The 16945-nt window shown below is 43.0% G+C and overlaps 3 protein-coding genes and 1 non-coding gene across 5 annotated transcripts; all 4 read left to right on the forward strand.

Moving 5' to 3' along the window:
* The first annotated feature begins 2901 nt into the window (after positions 1-2901).
* LOC104456818 (zinc finger CCCH domain-containing protein 32) lies at positions 2902-9367 on the forward strand. 2 transcript variants are annotated; one of them, XM_010071676.2, is made up of 7 exons: positions 2902-3391; positions 3623-3792; positions 5747-5809; positions 6014-6133; positions 6227-6517; positions 6598-6915; positions 8535-9367. In XM_010071676.2, the coding sequence occupies exons 1-7, from the start codon at positions 3292-3294 to the stop codon at positions 8928-8930; spliced, it is 1458 nt and encodes a 485-aa protein (XP_010069978.2). In that variant the 5' UTR covers positions 2902-3291; the 3' UTR covers positions 8931-9367. The 2 variants fall into 2 exon arrangements, with proteins under 2 accessions (XP_010069978.2, XP_039173140.1); XM_039317206.1 differs by lacking the exon at positions 2902-3391 and adding an exon at positions 3488-3504 and having other exon boundaries at positions 8535-8956.
* Positions 9368-10147: 780 nt separating this feature from the next.
* On the forward strand, positions 10148-13554 carry LOC104456819 (BTB/POZ domain-containing protein At1g03010). Its single transcript, XM_010071677.3, has 4 exons — positions 10148-10466; positions 11267-11333; positions 11410-12609; positions 12738-13554. The coding sequence occupies exons 1-4, from the start codon at positions 10369-10371 to the stop codon at positions 13347-13349; spliced, it is 1977 nt and encodes a 658-aa protein (XP_010069979.2). The 5' UTR covers positions 10148-10368; the 3' UTR covers positions 13350-13554.
* A 5-nt stretch (positions 13555-13559) lies between these two features.
* Positions 13560-13632, forward strand: TRNAR-ACG. Its single transcript has one exon. It is a non-coding gene; the product is annotated as a tRNA-Arg (tRNA).
* Positions 13633-13979: 347 nt separating this feature from the next.
* LOC104456820 lies at positions 13980-15784 on the forward strand. The gene is made up of 2 exons (XM_039316339.1): positions 13980-14197; positions 15311-15784. Exons 1-2 carry the CDS (start codon positions 14145-14147, stop codon positions 15501-15503), a joined length of 246 nt encoding a protein of 81 aa, XP_039172273.1. The 5' UTR covers positions 13980-14144; the 3' UTR covers positions 15504-15784.
* The last annotated feature ends 1161 nt before the right edge of the window (positions 15785-16945 follow it).

Consider the following 16945-nt stretch of genomic DNA (forward strand, 5'->3'; position numbering starts at 1 on the left):
GACAAACTCAAAAGATTAGGAGCATTGGTATCGACAGTTACAGCAACAACAGGAATCTTATCTCTCTTCTTATCTTGACACTCAGCCTAAGCTTGAGCATCCTCATGCATATCAACTTCATCATGCTCATGGATCTTAGTTTCTGCACTATTTGCAATTGATTCAGTTGTCTCTACCAATATCCATTCTAGAGGTGTTGGACCAACAAGATTTGCAATGATATCTTCATTATCCATTTCATCATCACTAGCAATCATTAAGCAAATCATCCCAAAGCTCATCTCACTTTTCTTTTTCAAATCTCTCCTCCTCTTCAACTTTGGTAGCTTTAGTCGGCCTTTCTTCTGCAATCTTTCTTTCGGCCTCAGCTAGCCCTTCTCCTTCTTGTTCTAACTTTGCTGCTTTCTTTTCATCTCTTCAATTTTCTTCTCCTCTCCTTTTCTTTTTCTATCCTAATCAATAGTACTTCTCAGTCACAGTAGATTTTTCACCAATCCGCTCCTGTTCCTTAGTAGATTCACTTTCAATCCTCCTCAAGGATTTAGTCCTTTGTTTCTTTTTCAGGGGAGGCGCAGAATCACCGAAAGTGGGGCTAGGAGAATCATTTGAGCTTTTCCACTCTAAATAATTTGCTCAATACTTCTTTGTTCTCAAGTGTCGCTGTCAGAAGTGTTCTCGCAAACTCATCATCTTCATTTCCGACCTTCACAGGCTTATTATTTGCATCTCTCCAACCTTCCTTTGATGGTTTGTAACCCATGTTTAGAATCATACTTTCCCCAACAAACAAGTTAGGAATCGACTTTTCGCACAACCCCTTGGGAAATTCAACATTGAAATGCTTAAAGATCTTCGAGATCAATGAACCATAGAGCAATTTCCCTTGACTTTTCCTTATTATTCTATATGTGGAAGAAGATGATGCGTGACAAAGAGAAAGTAATATTGGTCTTTATTGCCTAGAAAAGTTTAGCCTCATAAATAATGATGTCAGTTTTTAGAGATGGCTTCAGATCTAAGACAATTTGTAAGAATTCTATACATGACAATATTTCTAAGAGGATAACTACCATGAGGAACATGAGATCTAATTTCTCTAGTGAAGTTAGAATCTACATTGAAATATTTGTAGATTTTTCTAATGGTAGAAAAAATACACGTAAAATCATAAAGCTCTACACCAATGATTCGAATTTTTTTCTCAACTCTTTCACAAATCATAAAATGGCACCCGAATCCAAGAGTATTTCTCGCACTACATACTTTGGCATCCGTGAATCATAAAGAAGCTCAGCAAAACCAACTCACATCCACATTCCCATGAGCTCGAATCAGAAACCGAGAATCAGGGTACTTTGTTGATCCATTGACCTAGGAAAGGAAGATCGTCAATTGCTACTCTATCCACTCCGATTAAGGCAAAATCTCAGAGCATTGTCGTAGAGATAATCAAGGCGCCCAAAATTCAAGGCAGTCTTACGTCTCTTCTTGGAAGTTCTAGAGTGATAGATCCAAGTATGATAAAGGAAATGGTGGCATTTTTAAGATGCAGCAATATTTCCAAAGAAATATAGAAAATTTTAATAAACGTTATGGGCTTGCCTCTAAAGTTGAAGTTGAGACTGCAATGCTAAACCTCATAAGACTTCGCCAATAGAGGATACTAGGCCTGTGCGATCTAGAAAGGGGAAGGAAAAAATTGTAGAATTCTCTGCTCCTAGTGTGGTTCAAATTATAACTGTTGTGATTTAGACAATTCCAATGGCTACTTTTAGCCCTGCTTCTGAAGATGAAAATTGTCTAGAGGGTAAAATTGACAGTGACGATGAAAAGTTCTTTTTCAAATTTGAGAGCAAGCTTGGTTTTATTGCAATGCTCAGACACGAGAACAAATCTTTATGTCAAAGGAACATACTTTAGCTCTCCCATTGTTGGCCATGAGTGACGTCTCATAGTACGGTTGATTTCACTTATTTTGAACTTTATGGAATCTTCGTACAAGCTGTCTATTTGATGAACTCTAATTTGGAATATTCCGCGGAGAGTTTGCACTGTGTATTAAACACTTAGTCATGGATATTATCACAAATAGAAGCTCAATTTAGTGGTTTCAATTATAAGCACATCATTACATATTATTAAAATATGGCAGGATTGCGCTAAGGCAAAATAAGAAAAACACAAAAATTTGTTTTAGCTTCCTCAATTTTTAAAATCCAAAACCTGCACTACACAAACTAGAACCTCGAATTGGACTTAGATTCCCAATTTTACTCTAGGGCGGTGCATGACAACGTTTTTTGACTGGGGAAGAGGTTTTTTCTTTTAGAAATAAATCTTTTATATTTTTATTACAGGGAATAATTTATGAGTAAAACAAAGTGTTAGATAATTGCATAAAATTTCTACTTTTGAAATAGAAAAATGAATAGAAATGCATTTGATACGAATAAGTTTTTCTTTTGTACTTATTTTTTATTTATTTTTGCTCATGGATCATTGACCATCGACTGTCGGTCGCCGTCGCCCGTCGCCACCCATCGCTACCGCTGTGTGACCGCCGGCCACCGACCGTCACTGCCAACCGTCGCCGCATAGCCTATCGGCCGCCACCTCCCGCGGCCGCCCGTTCGCCTCCGGCAGAGAAGAGGAGTTGGCTGGTCGGTCTCCGGCACCGGCGGACGTTGATTCGTGGGGAAGGGTAAATTTTTGTCATGTAACTGGAAGTAATTCCGATGTGGAAACAGCCAGATTTGTCCCCTTTTTTTTTGGGGGTTTGGGGGGACGAATAGCCCCTCGATACGACACCGTGGAAGCGGCTTCCGTGTAAAGGCGATGCCGACACACACCACACGACCGTACAGTGCGAACGCCCCTTTTAGAGAGAGAGAGGAGGGAGATCTCTGTTAGAGAGACAAAAGAGGGAGGGGTGGCCTTTTTTTCTTCCCCCTCCCCCCCTTCTATAGAGAGAGAAAGCTCCAAGCTCCCCTTTCTCTCACTACTGTATCATCCCCCTCTCTCTCTTCCTTCCCTCTCCTCTGTCTCAGATCATTTCGGGGAACAGTATAAAAAAACCCTAGTGGGAGGGGGATAAGCAAGAGAGAGAAAGGAGCGCCCATCCGCGGCCTTCCGTTTTGTAAAAGTCAAAATCGTCACTTTTTTTGTACAGAATCAGCGCGAACGAGAGTGTGAATAAGCGAGGGGAGGCGCACGAAGGAGAAGGGAGAGGGGGGGGAGGGGGAAGGAGGGGCAAAGCGGGAGAGCTTCCCATTTGCTCTTGAGGCTACTTCGATGGAGCTGTACGGTCGCAATCCGGGCAGGAATGGGTCCCAATCGGGTCAACATCCGTCCGAGTGGGGCCCGGTGGGCGGCGGCGAGACCGGCCTCGAAGGTAAGGTCCTAAATTTTCCTCATCAATTCCGGGTTCGTTTCGCCGCTTTCGATTCTCGCGCGTGCTTCGTGGGGGTGGGAATTCTTTTCGGGTTTCGCTTCGGAATGCGGCTGGTTCGATTAGGGTTTTCGCGTTCCTCCTCCTCCTCTTCTTCTTCTTCTTCTTCGTCTTACCCTGTCTGATTGTTGTTCTCCTTCTTCTTTTTGGGGGTGTGGGGGTGGAATTGGGTAGAATCAATGTGGCATCTGGGTCTCGGCGGCGGCGGCGGAAGCGGAGGAGGAGGTGGGAGCGAGTCCTACCCAGAGCGGTCCGGCATGCCCGACTGCGCGTATTATATGCGAACGGGGTTTTGTGGGTTCGGTAGCAGGTGCCGGTACAATCACCCGCGCGATCGCGCTGCGGTAACTCCTTGATCACTGGCTTGAGTGTATGCATTTTCAAGTTGTTTATTTTGATGGAATGCGAAATTCGGCTCTTTCCATGGGATTTATAATCCAATCCTGCTTGATCATACTTAGAACGCCCGAGTTTTGTAGTGCGGGTGACTTTGGCTTCGATTGATCATCATATTGGGAAAAGATATTTAATACTGGCACTAGTTAGTTTTCGCCTGCTAGTGTTAGTGGGTGTAGTTATTAAATTCATTTGCAATTTGTGATCTTTTTCTCATTTTTGATGATCTTTGATGACTGATGGTAGTGAAAGACCCAGAATGAGACCCAGTATGAATTCAGTTCTTTCTTTAACTGGTTGCTCATTTAGTTATTTACGGAAATGATAGATCTGGGGATAATGAATTTATTACTATTTGCGCCTAGATGGGCTTATAGAATATTGCCATATTCAGTTGAGTGCGGATTTGTCATTTTCCGTCCTTTAATACATGACGCCCTGATCTAGGCTGAACCTGGAACGGGACGATAATTTGGCAACAAAATGTCCACAATTACAAGAATCAACTGACAACTCAGTTGCTAATGAATTGCAAACTGTGAATCCTATTAGATCCTCTTTTCCAAAAGTTGTTCAAACTTGATTCATGGATCACTACACCATGCTCCTCCCACAACTCTTATGCTAATATCCTGGTCTCCACCACATTTTGCTGAGCTTGAAACACCATGAGCAAGTAGACATCACTCTGAATTAAACAGTTTGACTTTAGAGATCAAGCAGGATGATGCATTAGATACATTCTGCCACAAATAAGGTTACGTGAACTTTTGATAATTTGTTATTCCAATGAACTTTAGCAATGAATTAGAAGCATTGAGTTCGGTCATCCTTGCTTGCAGTCCAATTAATAGTTGGATAGAGGCCCTTTTGCTGAAGCTCAATGCTGTCTATCTATGGTAATGCTTGTAGCCTCATGACAAGGCCAACTATTACCCCATATAGTATGTGTTCTGACGCACCTTCCAGCTGCTGGTTGCTTGATTAGGACAGTGTTAAGAAGATATCTAAACCTAACGGTCCCAGGTGAGATTTTCAACTTGTAGGTGACAGAGTATCAGATCTCGATGGCCAGTTTCATCAAGCTGATGATATCATAATTAGAATCCCATTGACAATTTGTTTTTCTGGAGCACCTAATTCAGTAAACCACTTCCACTTTGAAACACAGTGCCATTTCCAAGACTTAAAAGGTAGTCAATGCTTGATTTTCAGTTAGATTGGGTTCAACATCGTTTTTTTGTTTCAATAGTTCCATGAACTCGTAAATGATGATTTAAAATAAAAAATCAAATTCATAAATTTCTTTGTCAGGTAGCACTTTTGAGACCAAACAATTAGTGAGAGTTGGTAACCTAAGTCATTCTCAAATTTGAACCTGTGAAAAGTATGGATTTTATGATTATCACCCCATGACAATTCAGATACTTACTCCGGTCATCGTGATGAACTTTCCTAATTTTCTCACCGGATAGTCTTTAACCTTAACAAAGCAAAGAACTTCAGATTGGAAGCTAGGCTTCCTAGACATTGTCGAGACCAGATTGAGAAGCATGTATATGCGTCATGTAACATTTTACCACACTTTAATCCTTTCTCCTCCTCCTCCTCCTTCTACATATCAGAATTGAGCAAACACGGTTGGGTTTATGATCCCAATTGATGACAAGTCCATGAAATTGTTCCTTATTTTAGCAAGACCGACTATATTTCATAGATACAACTGCAGACTTCTCATTCGCATCCATAAAGACAAACTTCTCTGCCTCTTGTTTGGTTTCTATTGACCGCATTTTGATTTGATAATATATCACTGTGATCTTACGACAGGGAATTCTAGTTAATTGTTCCTCTCTATAGCATTTCTTAATAGTCCTTACTCCTGCTCAACATGGTATTCAGGTGGTGGCAGCTGTGAGAGCTACAGGGGATTATCCAGAGCGACCAGGGGAACCTGCATGTCAGGTATTCAGTTACTAATTATGTAAGTTGCTAAGCATGTAATAAGCTCTGCATTTTGAACGTTGTTAATGTGAGGACTCTGTAGTCACTACCTAGATAACTGTATTGTTAAGTGCCCCTCCATAGGCATGAAAATGCCCACGATAGATACCCACTCAAACACATGAGGAGTAAGCAATGTTTCTGTTTTGGTCACTGTCTCTGCAGTTTTATTTGAAGACCGGGACCTGTAAATTTGGTGCTTCCTGCAAGTTTGACCATCCCAAAAATGGCGGTGGTTCGTTGAATAGAGTCCCACTTAATATCTATGGCTACCCATTAAGACTGGTGGGACATTCTTCTTCCCTATCTTAGTTAGTTATTTTGAAGTTACTTGATCTGGTTTCTGGTTCTCTCTAATTCTGACTTCTTTCTTATCAGGGTGAGCAAGAATGCTCCTACTATTTGAAGACGGGGCAGTGCAAATTTGGTACAACTTGTAAATTCCATCATCCTCAACCTGCTGGTGCATCAATACCAGCATCTGCACCTCAATTTTATTCACCGGTGCAATCTCCTTCGGTTCCTACTCCTGATCAATACAGGGGAGCATCCACCAGTTTAAGAGTGGCTAGACCTCCTCTTGTGCCTGGTTCATATGTTCCAGGGGCTTATGGTCATGTGTTGATCTCCCCTGGAGTTGTTCCTGTGCCTGGTTGGAGCCCTTACTCGGTAAGGTTAAAGTTTTAATCAAATTTGATGGATTTTTTTATGGAACCTTTTGTGTGATGTGGTTAGTCCCTCTTCTACAGGCGCCTGTAAGTCCAGCTTTATCTCCTGGTGCCCGGCCTGCAATGGGAGCAACTTCGCTTTATGATGTAGCACAACTGACGTCATCTACCCCAGCTATTGCTGGATCATATCCCTCCATTCCTTCCTCTGCTGGACCATGGGGCAGCAGTCAGAAAGAACAAATATTTCCACAGAGAGCTGGTGAGCCTGACTGTCAGTATTACATGAGAACGGGGGATTGTAAATTTGGATCATCTTGTAGGTACCATCATCCTAGGGATCGTATGGTGCAAGGGACAAGCTTCCTTCTCAATCCACTTGGCCTTCCTTTAAGACCGGTATGCGGTTTCTCTTTGTTGCTTTTACCATGTGATTGTTTTACTATGCTTTCTAATAATGTAGATCCAGAATTTTTGTCCTTTTAGGTAGAATTTTTTTAAAATTATTCAGTGCTGGAATGAAGCCATATCTTTAGGAGGACATCTCCTGTAATGTTTGCTTTTAATTGTGCTGATATGATATCAAAAGTTCAAACCTGTTCCATTTGTTATACTTTAAATGAAAATTCAGTTGTCCATCTGTAATTAGTTTTCTTTGTAGCAGGAATGTTGATCTAGCAAATGATGTGTTGCGTAATATTTGTCCCTATTGACAATTATCTGGTATGCTATTTTAGTCTTTGCAATCCCGGTTCCCATGATGGATGCAGCTCTAGTAATCCTAATGACCTTTGGTTGACTGAGCTTGTAAAGTTCTTTGATCAGTTATCACCTTATCTTGTAAATTTTTGACTTGCTGGTTGTTGCGGACTTCAACGTGTTTTGGTGAAGTTTCCTACAGAAAAGAAAAGAACTAGTTAGCAAGTTTTGATGGCGTTGTTCAAAAGGGAACTGTTTGGCATTTCCGGCATTTCTAATAAGGGGTGCTAACTCTCTTATGTCTGTGAGAAGTTATCATAAGATCTGGTTAATTTTCTCAATCTTCAATAGATTTTTGCCATGGCTTACCTTCATGAGAAGAGGATCCTGGCTAGCTGCTGCTAGACTGAGTGACTAATTCAAATTTAAAAAATTGAAGTAGTTTGTTTTTGTTTTTTTGGTCATAGAAGACCATTTGTTAAGAGTTGCTCTATTGGTTTTAGCTAGTGATGTCAAATTTCTGGCAAGTGAGCTTTCTCGTGTAATATGAGTTAAAATCACTCTTATTTCAAATTTGTGTAAGAACAAGGTTTTAATTGATGTTACGAAATTCTTCGCTGAGAAATAAGAGAGATGTGCTTTTTGGTCATGCACTTGGCAGAAGCATCCCTTGTGGTTCATGACCTGCTCCTTGGTACAATGGTGGTTTTCCTGAAGTACCTGTGTTGTGCATTGGTCAGGCTCTTGAGCTTGTGCATGCACAAATTTATGCTTGCACCTCTAGACCAGCCCATGAACAGTGGTTAAGCGCGTGCGCTCAAGAGAGAGAGAGAGAGAGAGAGAGGATAAATAGGTGGGGAAGGGATTATACACTGTGCATAAACTTATCAGGCACTAGACATTGGATTTTCCTAGTTCGCTTTTTCTTTTTCACCCCCTGCATCTTTGCTGCATCTATTCTGAATACGAGTGGGCATTTTGTCCCTCTTCCTTTTTTTTTTTCTCATTTCTGACGCACTGTAATATGCTAATTTTGTGTTCATCTCCCATCTTAGTAAGGGCTCTGTTTCCCATTGTAGTAATTATATTGGTCCTTGTCATAGTTAGGCATTTTTTGGTGGTTATAGGAGGACATAAGTTAGATGTTAATGCTTTATAACTGCATGTTTCTCCTTATGTTTTTTTCCCCAGAAGGTGATGAAAAAGTTTAACAGCAATGAACTTTTCCACTTTGAACTTATGAACAGCAATTGTATTCTTCTTATTGTATAATGATAGTATTGATAATGTTGAACATTCATTTGTTTTATTTTGTGCAGGGAGTCCTACCATGTGCCTTTTACGTGCAAAATGGGCATTGCAAATATGGGTCAACTTGCAAATTTGATCATCCGATGGGGGCAATGAGGTACAGCCCGTCGGCATCATCTCTCACTGACATGCCAGTTGCCCCTTACCCTGTTGGATCTTTGATCGGAACTCTGGCACCATCATCTTCTTCAGAGTTGAGGCCTGAACTGGTTTCAGGATCTATGAAAGATTCTTACTCGACCAGGATACCATCTAACGAGACTTCTACTAGTTCCGTTGGACTAATGTTTTCTCAGACTGGGTCAGTTCAACTATCTGATGTACAATTTTCAAGTCATAGTTCTGCCTCCTTGAGTAGTAGCAGAAGCACCAAGCCAGGCAACGATGTTCGTCGATCGAGCTGATGAATCAAAAGTATTCAATCTCATTAGCATCTTTATGTGGTTAAACCACGATTACATAAGGTCTAGATGTCAGTAAATTAATTGCATCGATTATGATTTGGGATCATCAATTGTTCAATGAGGGTCTAGCCAATGAGCTTGATTATAGCATTTAGGACTTAATGATTCCCTATAGGGTTATGAATTATATTTGAATAAGCTTCCATACTCTCTGATATGAAATGTCGACTCATCGATTCACTGGAAGTTGCAGCCATATCAGGTAAGGTATACTACGTTTGCTTTGGTTTCTGGAGTTTTCGGTACTCCTGTGTGTATATATTCTGATATTCCTTCAATGAACTATCGGAATATCAAGAACGGTAGGCTTATTTTGTGAATTTGGTTCTTAAGCAAGTAGCTCATTATTATCTTAGGATAGTCCTAAGTTACATTAATCTCCTAAAGCTATATGCTTTCACATCTCGTTTCACTCCCATGGTTTCTTTCTGCTGTATTATCAATCTTCGTTTATTCATCAGAAAGATTGGATGCGTGTTAAACCGATTTGATTAAAACTGGATACGCCCAAAACCTGCTAGCGAATTTTTTTTTTCATGCTGTTGGCAAGAAAGTTAAAAGCAGCCTTCTATCTCATAATTTGATTAAACTTTTGACCTGGTCGGCGAATGATATATGCATGTATTATAAGATCTTTCCCGAACATGATTGGACAAGCAGTTGATGCCCAGAAATTCGTAGGAAGTGTTTGGCCTAAATAAAACAAAACAGAGTGAAATGACTATCAGTCATTTCAATGCAACAGCATTAGAATTGAAGTGAAGTGAAGTGAACTGACATCCATTCTGCAGAAAATGAAGTACCAAACCCAGAAAAAAGAAGAGAGAATGGACCCTGACAGGGGCAAATATCAATCTGTTGCGGTGCGCCATTCTTTTCAATGTGAGAAAATGAGAAAGTTAATGATGAAGTGTTGGTCATGATTGCAACAGGCAAATCCAACTCACTCCGGAAATGAGCTTTACGGTCCCTCAAAAAATTTCTGCCTTTTGTTTAGTCCAATTTTTAGTGCATATCATTCACTGGCAATGATTACAATCCCCCCAAAAGCAATGCAGCAATCGCACACGCACAATCTCGGCGATCTCTCAAAGGCTAAAAAGGAATGGAACACAAGGCCAATCTGTCACCCGCCTTTCCCTCCAAATAAAGTGCGCTCACACCTGCATGCCTCCCTTGACTTTTTAGAGCAGCAGCCATCATGGACACTCGAGTAAAAAGTCTCACCGCCATCATCAAAGTCATCACTCATCATCGCCAAGCGCCCTTCACTGCAAACACACTCGGCGCCGAGAAGGCTTCAAGATCCAGAATTGCAATGCGAGAAAGAGAAGCTTCGGAGTAGAGGGCGGGCTCGGTGGGTTCGAAGGCAGGAGAGATGGGCGTGATAACGGTCGGAGTCGCCGAGTTGAAGCCGAGCGTTTCGGGGAGGCGGTTGCTTCGGCCGAGTTCAAGCGTCCGACACACCGTCGAATGGTGACTACCTCCTTTTTTCACTTCTTTGCTGTTGTTTACTAGTGACTCTGTTTGTTGCATAGCAAGTTTTTTGAGTCTTGCTGTCAGCTGCAGAGTGCGTTCTCTTTTATCAGTTCAGTATTACCCAGAAAAGAAGGAATCAAACCATGCACTGTCTATCCATTTGGCAAATGAGTAGAGCTTGTACTGCATTCCTGACGTGAACATCGCCTTCTTCTGAACGCTCTTCTTACAAGAAATACGATAGTCTTCTCGGCATTTTTCGCTTCCATTAATCGCAAAGAATTTCTTATGCTAGCTTCACAAATCTAATGCTCTTATAAAGTAGAAAGTGCCTCGGCCCAATAGAGGCTACCCTTTTCCTGGTGTGACACGGGAGATCGAGCCACCGCCATTCCCTCCTTAACAGTATCTGAAATTGGAAGATAGCTCTCTGCCTCACCAAGGTCTTAAACTCGGATTCAATAGCTTCTAGCGCATCAGAGGAATTGATGAAAAACAATGAAAAAACCCCGGTTCTTTTCTTGGATCAATATGTTCGCACTGTCGATCTTTCCAGGAACATAAATTTGAACAAACATCATGATGGGACCATGCTATACCAACTTAAGAATGTTAAGCACGGACAGAATTGTCGTACAATCACAGCGTCCTGGCCTCAGACATGGTAATGCATGCCTACAGAAGCCAAAGTTGGTGCATGGTCCTTCATTTGCTGGCGATTTCCTCTCAAAATAAATTGAGCTTTTGCTGGTGAAGCTTAAGGTTTTGAATTCGATCTAATTTAATGATTCTTGCAGGCCGATATCTGATGTCTCCAGTGATCTCACCATCGAAGTAGGAGCGACAACCTTTGCATTTCACAAGGTACGGTGGATTGAATTGGAGAATAACTTAAGGCTTTTTGACTTAAGGCTTGATGCACCCAGTGCGTTCCTTGCAGTTTCCTCTTGTTTCACGGAGTGGTCGGATTCTGAAACTGTTGGTGGACACAAAAGAATCGAAAGCCTCACGGATCAGTCTCCGGGATGTCCCTGGCGGTCCACAGGCATTCGAGATAGCTGCCAAGTTCTGTTATGGCATAAACATCGACATTTCGCTGTCCAATGTGGCGACGCTTCGCTGCGTAGCTCATTACCTGGAGATGACAGAGGAATTGGCTGAGAAAAACCTGGCATACCGCACTGAAGCTTACATCAAGGACATGGTGCTACCGAACATATCTAGCTCAATTACCGTGCTTCAACAATGCCAAAAGCTGTTGCCCATCTCCGAAGAGATCAACCTGGTCACTAGGCTGATCAATGCCATAGCAAACAACGCTTGCAAAGAGCAGCTCACGTCAGGCTTATCCAAGCTTGACCGCAATTTTTCAGCGAAGCCCATCGAGGAAGTGGAACCGGAGACGCCGGTCGATTGGTGGGGCAAATTGCTTGCGGTGCTAAGTCTCGATTTCTTCCAGCGAGTTCTAACGGCTGTCAAGTCGAAGGGGCTAAAGCAGGACATGGTCAGCAAGATTTTGGTGAACTATGCCCATAATTCTCTTCAGGGCCTCATCCTCAGAGATCCGCATTCTGCGAAAGCGAGTTATTCGGACGTGGAATCACAGAAGAGGCAAAGGGTGATCGTGGAAACAATAGTCAGCTTGCTCCCGACACAGTCGAGGAAGAGCCCCGTCCCGATGGCATTTCTGTCGAGCTTGCTGAAGATCGCCATCGGAGCATCCACATCCACTTCTTGCAGATCTGATCTGGAGAGGCGGATCGGCTTGCAGTTGGACCAGGCCATTCTCGAGGACATGCTCATTCCCGCGAATTCACAGGGGAACGGGCAAAGCCTAATTTACGACACGGACTCGATCCTGAGGATATTCTCCACTTTCTTGAACCTGGATGAGGACGACGACGACGAGGACAACCAGCTGAGGAATGAGAACGAGATGGTTTGCGACTTCGAGAGCCCCGGATCCCCGAAGCACAGCTCGCTTCTCAAGGTCTCGAAGCTGTTAGACAACTATCTTGCGGAGGTCGCCCTCGATCCCAACTTGTTGCCGTCCAAGTTCATAGCGCTCGCCGAACTTCTTCCTGACCATGGCCGGGTAGATAACGACGGACTCTACAGAGCTGTCGACATCTTCCTCAAGGTCAGGATCCTTATCCTTCCTATCCCTGTACCGAAACCTTTTGTAATGCAAGTAATTCCATTCAAACTGTAGGCCGAAATATTCACATTTTGCGGATTCATAGTCGACTTGCTCGCTCCCCTACGCAGGCTCATCCGAACATCAAGGACTCGGAGCGCTACCGGCTGTGCAAGACCGTCAACTGCCAGAAACTGTCGCAGGAAGCCTGCAGCCACGCGGCGCAGAACGAGAGGTTGCCCGTGCAGCTGGCGGTCCAGGTCCTGTACTACGAGCAGATCAGGCTGAAGAGCGCGATGAGCGGAGGCGGCGGGTCGCACCACGTCGGCAGCGCGCAGTTCTTCTTCGGGTCGGCCAGCATTGGCGGCGGCGGCGGCGGTGGCAGCGGGGCCGGCCCGTTCCCGCACCGCTCGGGGAGCGGTGCCGGCGGGAGCGGGGCCATATCGCCGCGGGACAACTACGCGTCGGTGAGGCGGGAGAACCGGGAGCTGAAGCTGGAGGTGGCCAGGATGAGGATGCGGCTGACGGACCTGGAGAAGGACCACGTCTCGATGAAGCAGGAGCTCGGGAGGCCGCACCCGGCGAGCCGGCTGCTGAGGTCGTTCACCAGGAAGCTGAGCAAGCTCAACGGCTTGTTCCGGATGAGCTCCGCCGGGCTGCAGCCGCCGCACGGGAGCAAGGCGAACTCGGAGACCGGATTCTTGTTCCAGAACCACAAGCGGAGGAACTACTCGTTTTCTTGAACCACATACGTTCGACGGTTCGAGCATGGCCTCGTCCCTTATTTGGGTTCAGTTTACCTTCTTCGAGTGTATAGCTTTTTACTGCATGATTTGTATCTCGTCCTCGTCTTCTTCCGTGCTCAATTGTTCATAACTTTCGTCTGAAATGCCGACCGAACTGTCGGATGAAATATAATAATATAATTTTTGACGAGGCATGTCAACAAAAAAGACTCCGTGGCCCAATGGATAAGGCGCTGGTCTACGGAACCAGAGATTCTGGGTTCGATCCCCAGCGGAGTCGACTCTCGTCTCTTTTTTACTTTTTCGGTGGCAGCGCCTATAATTTTTTATTTTTTATTTATACGGAAACGACACGAATAATCCCTAACGAGGCATCTGAAATTTCTGTACTGAATAATTGAATCATATGAAAATTCTCAATATTATTCTTTTATTAATTTAAGTTTAGGAACTATATTGAATATTTTTATATACTTTAAGGACTAAGTTGAACATGTACTAAAAGTATTAAGCTAAAGTTTAAGGATTATATTGAATAAACTTAAAGTTTGGGATCATTTTGGGTAATTATCTCATTATGATTTGGGCTTTGCCCAATAGCATATTTTACTTCTCTTGTGGGCTCTCTTGAGAGCATTGAGCTTGAAGGGAAGATCCAAGAACGACGTCGGCCCGTTCGCTTCTTCCTCTCCTTCGGATCTTGTTCTGCCGCACGAACGCACCACCGCGGTGCAGCTTCCTGCGGCGATCGAAGCATCGGAGAGAGAGAGAGAGAGGCACCGCCGCCGCGCGATGTCGTCGTTCTCGCGCCTGCCCAGCTCCTTTCCCTTCTCCCGTTTCTTCAAGTAAGGGGCTGAACGAGCGAGAGCTCTGGGGGTTAGATGATCGTCGAATTTCTGGGTGTTCAGTTGATTCCGGTCATGATGGTTTCTGATTTTCTTGCTAGTTCTGCATCTGCTCTATTGGGCATGCTCGGCTTGACTGGTTCTCTCTTCTTTTTTTCGTGGTTTCTTGAGAGTTTTGCTTGGTGTTTGTTCCAATCACGTTGAGAAGAGCCCCAGTTGAACCAAATGGGTTTTCCTGAAAAAGAGAAGATATGTGAAAGAAAAGGGAGGAAGATGAATCGGTGATTCTCAGGAGACATGGTGGATTGTGGGGGCATGAGTTTCCAATGGCAGGAAGCTTATGTCTGTGTAATTCTTCAGTGGGTCGAATTGGATGTTTAATTGTTGGAATAATGGTTGGAGAGACTTGAAGGTGGTTGCGTGGGGTGTGATGAACTTATGCACCGATCAATATCCGCATGAAGCTCGGCAGCTTTCGCTTGCTGCATTGTGTCGTTTTGGTCTAAGAATGGAGCTCATAACATTGGGGGTTGGGGGGGGTTTAATTTCTGGGATAGAAATTGATCTCCTGTGGTATGGACAATGATCTGATCAGGAAATCATCAAGAGAGAGAGTGGTTGATCCTTTCTGTATCTAGCTTTTCTTCCTGATATTGATGTGCCACGTCTAGCAGAGTTTTTGGATATTATAGGTTGTGAATGTGGTCACGTCATGCTCGAGCCTTTTACAAAATGGCTATTTGCCTTCAAGAGTGATAGTTGATTGCTATATCCCTGCCCCTTGGTTCTGTCTTTTCAAATGAAGTTATGGACGTAATAATGGAATTCTTGTGTCCCTGTCCGGTTCATGGAGGACTTTAACGGTACTCATTGTGGTGAGTTAGTACTATCTCCTGAAAAGAAGCCTTCTTTTTGCACAAGTAGGCTTGTTGGTTATAGAGGTTAAAGTGACACCACTATGTAATGTGCGGTCGGCTGATCCCTTTTCCCTTTGCAGTATCCAGTTTGTTAATATTCCTTCTATATCTATGGATGATCTCGACCTTTTTGTTTTCTCTCTTTCTATTTGTGTTCTTGGCCATTTGATTTGTACACCATTTCTGCTGTCCACAGGCAGTTGGAGCAAGAAGCGGAAACAGTAGTGAGGGTGTTGCAGCCTGGACCTTTGGGAATCATAGAGCACAAGTTCTCCACTGAGGAGATAAATGAGGCCAATGCCACAGTCCGCCAAGCAGTAGAAGCTTGGAGAAGAAGTGCTGAACTAGAGAAAAGAAACCCGTTCTTGAGAGATTATATCAAATCATGAGGGAAGACTGATAGCTCTGACTTGTCACCATGTGTAAGTTATTTTTGATGCTTTGTTCAGAGTATGCACGTGACGCTCTACTTCCCACAACATCTTCAGCGCCAATTTGATTGGTAGCAATTGTTGATGGTAGGAATCACAGAAGTAATGAGTGGAAGGCATGCTCGCTCCTTCTTTTTCAGCCTAATTGCTAAACTGACTTTTATGTTTGCCAAAGGACGCGTTCACCATGCATTTTTTGCTGGTTAATAAAGCATATAAAAAAAAAAATGCAAATTAAATGGTGCTTGCTCGTGCCCTTAAATTAGCCAGTAAATGACTTTGTGCTAACCTTTGAGGGGGTGCCTGATATTCTTGTCTTACTCTTATGTGGTTCACCAAGCTTTAGAGTGTTTCTATAGTGCAAAACCAGCAGTACTTTTTCGAGTTGCATCATTGCTGGTTTGATCTTATCTTTGCCGCACTTTCTTTCACAGATTCATAACGGGAAAAAGAACACGGTAGCAATTACCCCAGATGGGTAGTTTGCCGTCGCCGATGTTCTTTGTTCTGAGAAATTGGTGAAAGTGCTGTCTATTGGTTCTGCTTTGAAAAAAGTGGACTCTCTTCTTGATTGTTCTCTGCTCTAGGTCCTCTACAACTTTGCATAGGGATAACGTTGGACTGGAGATGTAATTCTCTGTTTCGCCTCCTTCTATTCTCGTTGGGCAGAGTAAGGTGTCTAATATAGCATCGCATAGTGCTTTTACTTCAAGTGTACGCATCTACGTTAGAGCACATTACATCACGTGTTCAAATTACGCATGTATAAATCGATTCCCATTTGGAGTTTAATCTGTGTGAACCGGAAAAGGAGATGAGTTTTGCCATGGAAAGCATGCCATTAGCTACATCTGATACACGAACTGGCAGCAGTGTATGGTGCTCAATGCCATCTGAGCAATGCATATTGAGAAGACTAAAAATTGATGGCCAAACGAGGTTAGGTCATTGGTCGTTGTCAATCAAATACATGATGCATTTCCATGATTTTTCTGCGTTAGGAGTTAAAGCACATAAAGTGAGTATAAGAATTGGAGTGATCATGCATCAGATACGCTGGCGATTCCTTCTAGACACTAATGATTTTGAGAAGAAGACATATTTCTTGTAAAAATGTTACTTGTATACCTCGATAGTATGTAATAAGATGGATTTTGTAACAAAAAGATTCCAACGGAATGGTTCGTTTCTTATTGTCAATCCCATAATTGCAATTGCATGTTTTGAAATGAGAACACTACTCATGTGAAAGTTATCTATGGATCTAGTAGAGCAGCATTGTGACGGCAGGCGAAAATTGTCCAAAAAAGTCATAAATCTATTGTATAGTAATCATATCAGTTTTGAACTTTTCAATTTAGCTAATTTTCTGCTTAATTTTTTCTTGCCTAATTTAGTCC

Source organism: Eucalyptus grandis, chromosome 7, assembly GCF_016545825.1.
Source record: "Eucalyptus grandis isolate ANBG69807.140 chromosome 7, ASM1654582v1, whole genome shotgun sequence".
NCBI lineage: Eukaryota > Viridiplantae > Streptophyta > Magnoliopsida > Myrtales > Myrtaceae > Eucalyptus > Eucalyptus grandis.